The sequence below is a fragment of the Gadus morhua genome, chromosome 20, assembly GCF_902167405.1.
Source record: "Gadus morhua chromosome 20, gadMor3.0, whole genome shotgun sequence".
In the NCBI taxonomy this organism is placed as follows: Eukaryota; Metazoa; Chordata; class Actinopteri; order Gadiformes; family Gadidae; genus Gadus; species Gadus morhua.
The window spans coordinates 6,668,106-6,681,086 of NC_044067.1; the positions used below are offsets into that span (position 1 = coordinate 6,668,106).

Here is a 12,981-nt window from a genome sequence, read left to right on the forward strand (position 1 = left end):
TCTCTGTATCGTTTTTTATTAAGTTGGCATGTGTTGAATTTTTCAGTTTTGCCTTCTTTTTTGCATTGGGTATGAAACAAGAAAAAACTTGAAAACTATGAAGTCACTACTACACAGTTATAATAATTAATTTGAGAACTTAAAAGGTATTCAACTGTAACTTCCTGACATCATTAAATATCTTGATAACACATATTTTAAGCAATTGCACTTGTTTACTCGTTATGTTGTGTCTTTTTGTGTTCATTCTTGTTTTGTAGCATGTTTGTTTACTGAAATGTTATGTATTGGAAACAGTAATGTTCTGCAAAATCATAACTGATTCATCTTTTTATCCATCATATCCAACAGCATCATGCACTTCAATGAGAAAAGACAGATCACTACAAAAAGGACATGCGAGAAAGGGATTTTTCACATTACAGACTATTCAAGTATTTTTTTTCCGTTTACAGAACACAACAAAAGCATCCATTCAACATATCACCAAAACTGATACTATTATTCTTTGGTGTCTCTGTAATTCAGTAAAACACTGATACCAGCGAATAAATTACAATATACAAAACAACATTTTCGGAATTAAAACTACAACATTCACAAGCATAGATACACTTACATTTATACAAAGGGACAAAGGCTGTCACTGAAGACATTTAGGGTCTTGAGAGACGGACTCATATACTCTTTAACGAGCATTACATTGGTGTATTTTGATACATAAAATATAGTTTTAAATAGTTTTTTTTAAATATTACAAAATCCTATCCAAACAAATGTATGGTATAAATCTCAAAAGTTATGAGAACCCTAAAAATACCCAATTAGTTGCCTATAACACTCCATGTTTGCCTTTACAAATGATCACATTACATCTTCGAGAAGGCTGGTTTGTCCTCATTATCATGGAATACTTACACATCATGGAAATATCAACAAGGTACCACCATTAACATAACTATTTGTTGCCATTCAAACCCTGCATCTGACAATGATTTATAGGCAAGTATTTAACTCCAAGAATGTGAAAAGAGATCTTACAGGCAACGCCACCATACCAAGAGTATTGCCACATAATGCACGATAAACCGTACATATTGCCTTAATGGTTACAATATTTGTTCTTCAAAATTCATACCTTAGATACGAAAAATGTATTATTCCCCACATATAAAAAAGATTTCCGGTACTACGGACAATTTTCCACATGTAAACAAACGTATACGTGAGCGTGAATTCAAAAGTATGTAGGATTTGATTGGCAAAAATCTGCCCAATTATGGATGCACATCAAAGGCTGTTATATCCTTCATTATTGACCTTCATCCCATGTCAGCAATTACGTGGTCACAATGTGAGCGCAATAATAGAGTATTACGATTTATACAAGTGATATTAAAAAGGACAAATGAATGCACACCGTGATCCCCCCCCCCCCCCCCCAAAATAAGTGCACAAGCCAGGACAGGCCACATTGACGACTAGAAAAAGTACAACTGGGTCTTGGGACTGCGGTGAACTCCTTATCAGTGCATCGTCCTCGGGTCTGAACTTCTGAAAGAGTCCTCGTCGTCCGACTCCGACGTTGGCACGTCGCTGGAGGGCGTGTGGAGATGGTTGGGACCCCCGCTCCCTTGGCAAACGTACCACTCGTTGAGGTTGGTCACCTGAGGTGATAGGTTCGCGGCCCGGTTCCTGTGTAGCGGTTCCGAGTGGGGCGAGAGCGAGTCCCCGAGTGGGTTGCTGGAGGAGATGTAGCCGGCGTTGGAGGAGGGCGGTGGTGGGGACTTACAGTGTACCTTCATGTGTTTCCTCAGGGAGCTGGGGTGTGTGTAGGACTTGTCACAGCCCCGCACCTTGCAGTAGTAAGGCTTGTCACTGGTGTGAACGTGAGAGTGCTTCTTCCGGTCGCTGCTGTTGGCGAATTTTCGGTCACAGCCGTCAAACTCGCACTTGAAGGGTTTCTCTCCTGAGGGAAGGAAAAACAGTCACAGTTCAGTTTAACTCCCAGTGTCCAATCACAGAGCATCAAAGCTCCAGAACATGTGTGTTTGTGTATTATTGAGACTATATGTCAATGCAAATATGACTTCCTTAAGTTGCTTTGTGTGTCATAGTATAACTGAGTTATACTGCCTAGAATGATGGTAGCCATGCAATTCTTGCTGCTTAGATTTTGTCAAGCAACATATCTGCAATCAACAACCTGCTTGACAGCATTCATAATGGATGCTATCGTAATATTGTATTTAACATTAGAATCAGTGGTCTGAGGGGTACATCGGCTCTCCACTGATAAACACTTACAGTTGTTATTGTTGTTGTTCTAACTACAGAGTAGCGTGTTTACGACCATCATAGGCCTGTGCCAAAGGGCATGTCGACAAGATGGGGCTACAGTGCTCCATGACCACAAGGAGACGTTTTTGTCCCCAGTGAACGCTAACGTCTTGGAGCTCTCTTTCTCTCTCACACACACACACACACACACACACACACACACACACACACAACACACACACACACACACACACACACACAACACACAACACACACCGACACACACACACACACACACACACACACACACACACACACACACACACACACACACACACACACACACACACACACCTACTCACTGTATACTTCTACGTACTACACGTATAGTAACATGCTTATTGATTAGGCTATTCCCAGTGCTTTGAACTTGCCGAAATATCAAACCCCCTCTAGCCTACAGCCTACTAGCTGTTGTTTGTGGGACAGCGTGTGAGAGCACCATGCGATACAGAAACATGTCCTTCCATCTTAATTGAGCTGCCTTCGGCGCCATTGCTGTTGTTTGAAGTGTGCAAGGCACTATACTTATTTATCTATTATGAAGCAAACATCTTAGATGTGCCAAGTTCACAGAATAACTTTGCTATGGTTAGCGATTGCGTTGCGTAAAACATGCCCATCAAAACGAATGGATCTGAGTGCGTCGTTTTACCACATAAAAACATGGACTCGCTGTCTCACTCGGACCTCTCTGGGCAGTTTGGGCTGTGGGCGACGTAAGCACGTTTTACAAATCATATGCGATAATCTCCTCGCGTCCACCGTGGACGTCTACGCGGATAAATCTGTATCTTTCCGAATGACGTCCCGAGCCACGCGAATAATCCTACACTGTTTGATTAGGCTATCGCGTTACAACGCCACGATGTTTTGAGGGATATCGCTCATATAAAATCTTATTTACGCGTGGTTAGAGGCTGGCTCTGCTTTGGTTACAATAAACTCAGAACAAACGAATCCCCATTTCCATATAGTATAAGTTTCAGGCAGCATCGCGCCACAACCATGCACGTATTCACAACTGGATCGAGTTTCTACTGACCTGTGTGAGTCCTTTTGTGAATCTTGAGGTTTTCCGATCGGGCGAAAACTTTTCCACAGCCCGGGAACGGACACGGGAACGGCTTTTCTCCCGTGTGAACTCGGATGTGATTGATCAGTTTGTACTTCGCCTTGAACGCCTTTCCTTCGCGCGGGCATTCCTCCCAAAAACAGACGTGGGAGCTCTGCTCTGGTCCCCCGACGTGCTCCACGGTAACGTGGTTCACCAACTCGTGCATGGTGCTGTACGTTTTGGAGCAGGGCTTTTTGGACGATTGCTCCTGGTCGATCCATTTACAGATCAACTCTTGCTTTATGGGCTGCCGCATGTATCTTAAAAACGCCCCCGCCGCTCCGTGAGGAGCTGAAGCGATGTTAACATTGAGGTTCATGGAGTTGTAGCTGTGGAGGGAGGACGGTCCATAGTGCTCTGCTCTGTGCCCGAAGTGCTCCGGCCTGCCGTAGAGGTCCCCCGGTATACCCAGACGCATCTGCCCGTTAAGGGCATGGTGGTGGGCACCTGGGGACGCCTGCTCGTGAAGTCCAGTGAAAAGTGGATGGGCCCCACTTTCCGTGTGGCCATAAGCACCTGTTGGGGAGATGAACATACCATGGTGATGAGGGGAGGAGGCGGAACTATGCTGGTCGCCAAGTGCATGCATAGCAGAGGCCGAGAGTTCTCTCCTGAGGATGAAGTCCCTGCTGCTTGAGTAGCCTGAGTGGGGGTTAGCCACGGGGAAACCAACTGTAGTCTGAGTAGAAGTGAAAGACACCGCGGTCTGGGCTTCGGGATGGCTCTGAATGTGGTGCTGTGATGGGCTAAGTTTGAGAGCATTGGTCTGTGCCATGTGCTCTGGTCCAAATGGAGTGAGTGCCACTCCAGGGTCGTTGCCCAGCTCCCCGGGGTGGAGGTGGGCATGGTGGGAGAGAGGGTGATGCCCCCCTAGCCCCGGGAAGCCTGTCATATTCTGATGAGGATGGGGTTGAGTCGCTGCCAAATCCGCTAATCTTATCGCTGGATTCCTCTTGCTTAAAGGGGGTTCCATAACTACACTGCCAAGTCCATCCACACTCGCCGCTATTGTTTTTACCCACACCGTGCTATCTAAAACATTAGAATATTTAAAGGTCTGTAACTTCTTTTGTCCTGCTTCTAACTCTGCTTGCTCCTTTTCTCACTCTGTCCTCAAGCGATTGGCAGAACATACAACAGTTGGAGGACACAGTAGGGAATACAGTTTAGAAATGGCACTGCGGGTATTGGACGGATTGCGGTGACTGGCAGTTAAGAGAACGAAGCGATTGGCTGTCGTTCAGCGCAGGGGCTCAGCAGGGTTCCGCCCCCTCACTCTCTTTATCGCTGTTGACTCCAAAAAGTTGTGCTCACAAAGTTACCAGCGAATGTGTTTGTGTGGCACTATGTTTACCGGTTTTGAAGCATGTAAATTAACGAAACGTCAATAGGCCTACGGCTCAAATGACGTCTGACTGCGTTCTCCGTTTACATTGTGAAAATCTGGAGGCGATTCGGAATCGAGACCGTTCTGGAGCCACAATGTGAACATATGTTGTGGCATCACCCACTAAAAATGTTATGCCGTGCATAACAAATAAATAGTTAATATAAAGTAATATATAGCGTTTATTAGGGTATCTTTAATTACTTTTACTTGAATAGGCACATCAACAATTTATAATACCCATAGGCCTATATCGTTTTATTAGTTAGCCTACAGACAAACAAATGGAATAATGACATTATATTACTTTTCAATATAGGCCTACACCTTTGTGGGATATTTAGATTATTATTCAAATTATATTAATTGATTGGAATATTACACTGCTTGAACATTGTATCAGTACTGGTTACCATTTCGTTTATTCGGTGTCCTTTTATCCTCGTAAGGAAAATTGCAGACTTGTTACATTAGTCATTAGGCTTAATGAAGACCAATGCTGAATAGTGCAAAAAAAATGTAACATATATGTATATATTTATTAGGCACATTTATTTATTTAGCACCGAGTAAAGACCTAGGCATAGTTTATGGGCCTGTCAGCCAAAACACGAATACAACCTCGTTTAGCCTATGCCTAATTATAAAGAACAGGATACTTATATAATTAGGCCTACGGTTCATATTACTTGAGAATATCCATGATAAATATATATTTTTCCTAGACGGGTGGAGCGCATGGTTAAGTTACTTTAAAAATTGGTTCACACCTCCTCGGCTGTAACACAAAACAATACCAACAAAAAAAATCAGTTGAGGCTCCTTCAACATTACTTTTGTTTGACAGATCACGCACCACTGAATGTGCCCCGTTCACAGCAGGACGTTTCTGTCACAGATTCCTATGTGTCTTTATTTGAGGGTAGGCCTACCAATGGAATCGATGTAGGCCTATATTTGTCGGATAAATCAATGTCACATTTATATCTATGGATCTATTTATGGATCTAAGTATCTAAGTATCTATTAATCTATCAATATATCTATCAATCTATCTATTTACTCTATCTATTTACTCTATTTACTCTATCTATCTATCTATCTATCTATCTGTCTGTCTATCTGTCTGTCTGTCTGTCTGTCTGTCTGTCTGTCTGTCTGTCTGTCTGTCTGTCTGTCTGTCTGTCTGTCTGTCTGTCTGTCTGTCTGTCTGTCCGTCTGTCCGTCTGTCCGTCTATCCATCTATCCATCTATCCATCTATCCATCTATCCATCTATCTATCTATCTATCTATCTATCTATCTATCTATCTATCTATCTATCTATCTATCTATCTTTCTATTAATATATCTCATATATATATAGCCTATATCTCAGCCATGGCATATATATGTTATTTTTAATCAGGAATGATTTTTTCACTATTCTGTTTGATGCTAAATTCCCACTGGAATCAGTCCCACTGGAGATTTTAGAATTTGGTCATTACATTTCCACAACGCGGACGATGCATCATACTATATTTTTTCAATAAGCGTGTTGTAGTAGCAAGCAGCATATGGGGTTGTCACAGGTCATAGGTCAAATATCCATGAAACACCAGGTATCGTTAAAGAGATAAGTCATCCTGCAATGCATATATATTCGTGTCAAATGGGACTAGTAGCCACTAAGAATAAAATTGACCTCATTCTACTTATGGAAATAGTTTGCATTTTTCTTATTTTCTTTTTGGTCTAACACTGTCGCCGTTGTTGTTTTTATTTATTTTGACTATTCGTTTACGTATTTTTATCATTTCAATTAAAAAAAAAAATTGACATCTTGCTGGGCCTGCATTTGAAACATGTTAGTTCATTTGTATGACCTGTAAGCGTAAATACAATTGTTTTCAGTCTTTATATGTAATTTCTCAGTAGGCTATTCTCGGTCCTAGAACCTGTTGAAATAGGCCTTTTCTTTGGGGATTTAATCAGGATGGCTCCTTCCTCTCATACGGGATCTCAAAGCTATGTACCTCTGGTCGGTTTAGTTTCTTTCTTTAAAAAATATACTTTCCCCCCCCCCTTTCTGTGGAAGGTTTTGTGGTTTTCCAGCGAAATAAAGAACTTCTTATAGTCGGCAGGCGTGACTTTGAACTTGGATCAGCTCCTGTGTTTCCTGTGGTGCGAGTTGAAATAAGACTTGGATGAATGGCATACAACGTTCTGTCTGCCCCACTCTGAGCTAACACACAGACAGAGAATTTTTAAAGTTTTGCACGTCAACCTTGCCTTCCTATTATACGCCACTTACTGCATTGGTGAGTAGCCTATAGCCGGGCGAAAGTAATATCTGGTTGGACTGAAGCACATGTGGGACTTTTAATTCCAAAGTGTAAGTAAATTCCCTTTAACTTCTAATGAACTTATAATTGTAGCCTACGTACACCGAGTTGAAGACTTGTAGGACACGCCGGAATTCAGATGTGGTCTTTGGATTAAAAAACGTCGGTGAATAGAGAAATCATGTTCATTGAAGGAGCATTGGCGATTATTATTTCTTTCCAGTTCTGTTTGGCTGAGTAGCCAGTACAGAGACTACATGAGATGCCTAGTTTCTGGTTTTCTTTTGGCTGGGAGCCATGGTGCAGTTGGCTTTGCGGGGATACGGCGGCTCTTCTGATACACGCGGCTCTTATTAATTGGAACGTTTGGAAAGCATTTTATGAACCATTAGTATGAGCAGATGAACCCATGGACGGAATGATTAAACATTTCAAAACAAACCCAACCGGCTCATGGACCCACTACAGCAGGCCCACTTTGAATGCAAAATTGCAAATATAACCCATTAAATATCATTTGATTTTCTCAAGAATCACAATAGGCTTGGTGGAGCCGAAAGCACATAATTTAGTGGAAATTGAGATTTCTTTATGAAATTATCAATGAACCACAAATAAAACTCCTATAGGGCACCAAAGGGTACTCTATTGTAAAATAATGTCTTGGAAGTAGCGTAAGTCTGCGTAGTCTTATTTCTGGTATATGATTATGAATTCTGTTTACAGTATGGCATCGGGTGCAAACCTGGCGTGCGTCGTTTCAGTGGAAGTAAACGGCAGTGATTTTATAATAACGAATGAATGTATTCCTGCTGCATAGCACAGAGCACTCTTTATTTCTATACTTCTCACATGCAATTTGAAACATTTTGGTTTTCATCCAATGTTAAAGACATATATAAATAAAGGATATCTTGAAGATAGGGTAGGCCTATTATTTAAGTTGGTGTATAATGTCCAAAAGGCTGTAGTAGTAGACGTTATGAATCGCGGGTGAAACAGTGACATACAGAGCTGTTACATCATAATGGGGCTATAGACTACCAACTACTCGATCCCATTGACCATACCTACCGCATCTTCCTTACGTTAAAGAAAAAAATGGTACATTGTTAATGTTTCGCATTATTTTGGGATGCTCGCAAATACATTGGGCACAAACCATTTAAGTCGGCGTCGTTCGGAGTAGATAGTCCATCGAATGGCTTTAGAAATACCTTGCTTGAAAATCTTAAAACATAGGATTTTCGCACCCCTCTTTTCCCCTTTATTTCGTCCAAACCACCAAAACCCTTTCTTAAAAAGTGGGCGGTAATTATTAGTGGAAAATGGCGATCTGCTATTAGTTGTCAAAGCGGTACCTGCTATTGGAGGGGCACCTGGGATTGATGAGACGCAGTGGCCAATGAGACGGCGCGGAATGAATGAACGCGCTCCAGTAAAAGGGGGCGTAAGAGGAGGTAGTGCCAGTCCACAGAGAAAGAGGGACCATCCGCGGTAAATACACGCAGGCGAGAGAAATAAACATTTGGAACAAAAAGCCCGAGATGCTTCAACGAACCTTTAACCATTACGACGAAGAAGAAGAACGATAATTATTAAATTATTCGAATGCACTTAAGGGCAGACAACTGCCGCAGCGTCCGAGAGAAAAGGCAAAGAAACTATCCACTCGGTTGCATTGGGAATTTTGAGTCACAAGTTACTACAAGTGAATTCGATTCGACTACGCCGAGTCTTTTTTTCTCATGAGCGGATCACCGTTTTGATTCACGCCTGGTATGGTGTTTCCTAGGCTGAAAGTTGAATCGATGCGAGACACAAGTAATATTTGAATTTCTCTTTTTGTATTGTCGATTTTTTTTTTTATCAGGGCTGACTCGAACTAACCGGTCTGTGAGATAATGTTATTGGATGCTGGTCACCAGTTCCCTGGACTGGGAGTAGGCTCATTTGCCAGGCATCACTCGGCAAGCGACATGCAGGAAAGAGACTTAAGTTTGGCCCAAAATAGCTTTGTAGACTCCGCACACATGGGTGCATTTAAGCTGAACCATGATCTTTCGCCGGGACAGAGCTCTGCCTTCACCACCCAGGCGCCAGGCTACCCCGCTGCGGCTTTGGGGGCTCACGCCGCCCATGTCACCTCGTATGCAAGTTCTCCGTTTAACTCCACCAGGGACTTTCTCTTTCGCAGCCGGGGCTTCGGAGAATCATCTCCGGCGAGCAGCCAACACACCATTTTTGGCCCGTCGGCGGGTTCCCTCCATCACTCGCACTCAGACAGTCAAGGCCACATTCTCTTTCCCGGGATCCACGACCAGCATGGCTCCCATGGATCGACGAACGTATTAAACGGGCAAATGCGGCTTGGACTACCGGGTGAAGTTTTTGGACGCTCCGACCAGTACCACCAGGTTTCCAGCCCGAGGACCGACCCGTACTCCGCAGCGCAGCTCCACAACCAGTACGGTTCAATGAATATGAACATGGGGATGAACATGGCAGCCCATCACCACCCTGGTGCCTTTTTTCGTTACATGCGGCAGCAGTGCATCAAACAGGAGCTCATCTGCAAATGGATCGACCCCGAGCAGCTCAGCAACCCGAAGAAGTGTTGCAACAAAACTTTCAGCACCATGCATGAGTTAGTTACGCACGTCTCCGTGGAGCATGTCGGGGGGCCAGAGCAGAGTAACCACGTCTGCTTTTGGGAAGAGTGCCCCCGCGAGAGCAAACCGTTCAAGGCGAAATACAAACTGGTCAACCACATTCGGGTGCACACTGGGGAGAAACCCTTCCCATGCCCGTTCCCTGGCTGTGGAAAGGTCTTTGCGCGATCGGAAAACCTGAAGATCCACAAGCGAACGCATACAGGTAATTAGAATGCCCCGAATGCATGATCCCCCAACACCCCTGCTAAAATTGTATACCGAGCCGGGCTATAGATTGAATATGTGGAAGCTCCATAGTTGCGTGTACGAATGTAGTCTACAGCTATACCGTGTCACTGGAATTCGATGTAATTATCTAAAGACATGTGCACATGAATTCACTAGTAGACCAGACTTCTAAATTAAAACAAGAATCGAGGCACCCATTTATGCAGGGGATATATTTAATGTAGGCCTATGTACATCGCTCACACCAAGTCTGTGTTTATTATCGGGTTGTGCACGGCTGGCGTCTTTGTGCGGGGTTATGCAATAGGCTACTACAGCGTGTAGTTTTTTTTTGGTGGTTGTAAACTTTAAAGTGGGTCAAAGGCGGCACGAGCGCCCTGCTCCGAGCGTTTTGCGTGAGCTGCGGAGGGGAGCCTCGTAGTAAATCTCATCAATTGGTTTAATGTTTACGCCAGACTGCGCTTTTAGATTCAATGTCTTTCCCGGTTCAAACATCGATTTTTAGCATGGTAACTGTTGAGAAATGCTGTGTGTGTGTGTGTGTGTGTGTGTGTGTGTGTGTGTGTGTGTGTGTGTGTGTGTGTGTGTGTGTGTGTGTGTGTGTGTGTGTGTGTGTGTGTTTGTATGTGTGTTTATATATATATATATATATATATATATATATATATATATATAGATTCCCCTCTGTGGAAAAATATTTATGGGCCGTCAGCATGTTTTTGGGGTAGGCCTACGTTTTATATATTTAGGATAACGAATGTTTGTTTTGTAGGTGGCCCTCTGTGGCGTGGCGAATGCATTATTCTTATAGTCACTAGTATTAGAGAGGCCATTGCCAACCCTCACATTTGCAGTTATTTGGGGGAATTTGTTGTTGTATGATCCCATGGACTTGGTCAAGCGCTAATTATATTTATATTGTTTTTCTAGCAAATGCTGCGCCTTCTCAAGCCCTATGGAGGGCGGCCTTGTTAATTGTGTCCCCTAAAGCAAGCATGCATAACCTAATAAAAACATTAACAGAGCATAATTGTTTTTGTTAAATTATAACAAAAATAGAAAAAACAACAACGATTTGCACGCCATCGAAACTAAGCATCAAAAGCACTGTGCTTGTTTGGAATACATTGCGAAAGAAATCTGTACTTATTTCATTTCAAACAATGTCCTGATACCCGTAACGAACACTGTTGTCTTTTTGTATTGTTTTTTTCTGCAGGAGAAAAGCCGTTTCAGTGTGAATTTGAAGGATGTGACAGACGGTTTGCAAACAGCAGTGACCGAAAGAAACACATGCACGTTCACACGTCGGACAAGCCATACCTTTGCAAAATGTGTGACAAGTCCTACACCCATCCCAGCTCCCTACGCAAACACATGAAGGTATATATTATCAATATGATTGCATTTCTCAGATTGTATTACAAGCCCCTGTATCCTCCTGTGTTTTCATTAAAGATTGAACGAGAGTTAAAAATATGTATTATTTTATATACCGTTGAATTCTATGAAAATAATCAAAATGTTCATCAATAATGTAGTTCCATGCAGAGGTTACAATTAATGTGTTTCTCCTAACACAAATGTCTCTAATAATTGTATTATGTGCTACTTTCATCACAGGTCCACGAAGCCTCTCCATCAGCTTCTGACTCGTCTCCAGCCGCAAGCTCTGGCTATGAGTCCTCTACACCTCCCGGCTTGGTGTCCCCCAGCACCGAAACCCACAGCAACAACAACCTGTCCCCAGCCTCAGCTGTCCACAACACCACCAGTCACAGCGGCCTATCCTCCAATTTCAGTGAATGGTATGTGTAGGACTGTACAGCGAAATTACACAGACATTTCATAGCACTGGGTCATCCAGCAGAGCAGATTGGGACACATGTGCACTCACACACAAACAAACAAACACACACACACAAACATTTTTGGAGAACATTTAACTGGGGAGGATGACAATTTACAGCAAGAGGGAAGTGTGTATAATGGTTCATGTTATTTCAATGTTGTATATAATTACCTAATGTCCTCTTTCCCATTGGTTGTGATAGAACTTGTCAGTCTTTGGTGTATAGATGTTCCTTTAATGGTAGCTATTTCTCTAACTGGACTTTTAGTGCACATACTACATTTAAAATTGTATCCTCATATTGAATATTGTGATCCTAAGGCAAACTGATTGTACTATACTAAACATCTATAAACAGGAAAGAGTGCCAAAGTAACATTTAACTCAAACAGACCACAATATTTTGCTTGTGAATGTATATTTAGTTTGCTGGGCTTAACTTGTGATGTTTTGTGCTTTGCAAGTTTGAATTGTGAAAAAAAATTATCTGGACGACTATGAGGAAAATAAACATTGTGCCGTTCGATTTTCTGTAACTATATACTTCCTTTTGTAAAATATCAACTGCCATATTTATCCATTTGTAATTAAATTATGGTATTTACTTCCTACAGATGAAACAATATTTATAAAGAATGTTTCTTTACTATAAATATGTACAATGAGGAGCATAAACATGGGCAGTTGTTTTGTTATGTGTTTTCGTTCAAAGTTTTAAGAGTGTTTTCTTCCTTATTGTGATAAGAATTTTACTGCAAACAAATATAATAAAATGTGTAAGTGCTTAATATTCACTCAGGCATTCGATTTTGTTGGGCCTATGTCAGTTTTATGAAACTATTTATTAGTCTATAAGCTGTAGAATCATTTTAACATGTTTGTATACTTGTAGGAGTAACTATAGCTGTGGGGCCTATAGTTTCACTTGAATATTCATAATGCTTTTCAATGTTATACAATAGGCAATATGCTAAAACGAGCAATCTTTCAATATCTTATTATATTTTATGAAGGACATATTGTAGGCCTACCTCATCACAAATGGCGTTCATTGTC

General features: G+C 42.1%; 2 protein-coding genes across 2 annotated transcripts; one reads left to right on the top strand and one right to left on the bottom strand.

Moving 5' to 3' along the window:
• Positions 1–4,628, bottom strand: zic5 (zic family member 5 (odd-paired homolog, Drosophila)). The gene is made up of 2 exons (XM_030344146.1): positions 3,386–4,628; positions 1–1,969 (listed from the first exon to the last, which is right to left on the bottom strand). The coding sequence occupies exons 1-2, from the start codon at positions 4,428–4,430 to the stop codon at positions 1,527–1,529; spliced, it is 1,488 nt and encodes a 495-aa protein (XP_030200006.1). The 5' UTR covers positions 4,431–4,628; the 3' UTR covers positions 1–1,526.
• Positions 4,629–8,625: 3,997 nt separating this feature from the next.
• Positions 8,626–12,719, top strand: zic2a (zic family member 2 (odd-paired homolog, Drosophila), a). Its single transcript, XM_030344148.1, has 3 exons — positions 8,626–10,047; positions 11,293–11,456; positions 11,697–12,719. The coding sequence occupies exons 1-3, from the start codon at positions 9,075–9,077 to the stop codon at positions 11,889–11,891; spliced, it is 1,332 nt and encodes a 443-aa protein (XP_030200008.1). The 5' UTR covers positions 8,626–9,074; the 3' UTR covers positions 11,892–12,719.
• Positions 12,720–12,981: the final 262 nt, after the last annotated feature.

Bases quoted from the DNA above. Each gene is read 5' to 3' on its own strand.
- zic2a (XM_030344148.1), top strand. From the start codon at position 9,075: ATGTTATTGGATGCTGGTCACCAGTTCCCTGGACTGGGAGTAGGCTCA. The intron at 10,048-11,292 runs GTAATTAGAATG...TTTTTTCTGCAG, and splicing joins CCACAAGCGAACGCATACAG to GAGAAAAGCCGTTTCAGTGT. The intron at 11,457-11,696 runs GTATATATTATC...CTTTCATCACAG, and splicing joins CCCTACGCAAACACATGAAG to GTCCACGAAGCCTCTCCATC.
- zic5 (XM_030344146.1), bottom strand. From the start codon at position 4,430: ATGGAACCCCCTTTAAGCAAGAGGAATCCAGCGATAAGATTAGCGGAT. The intron at 1,970-3,385 runs GTCAGTAGAAAC...TCCTTCCCTCAG, and splicing joins TCACAAAAGGACTCACACAG to GAGAGAAACCCTTCAAGTGC.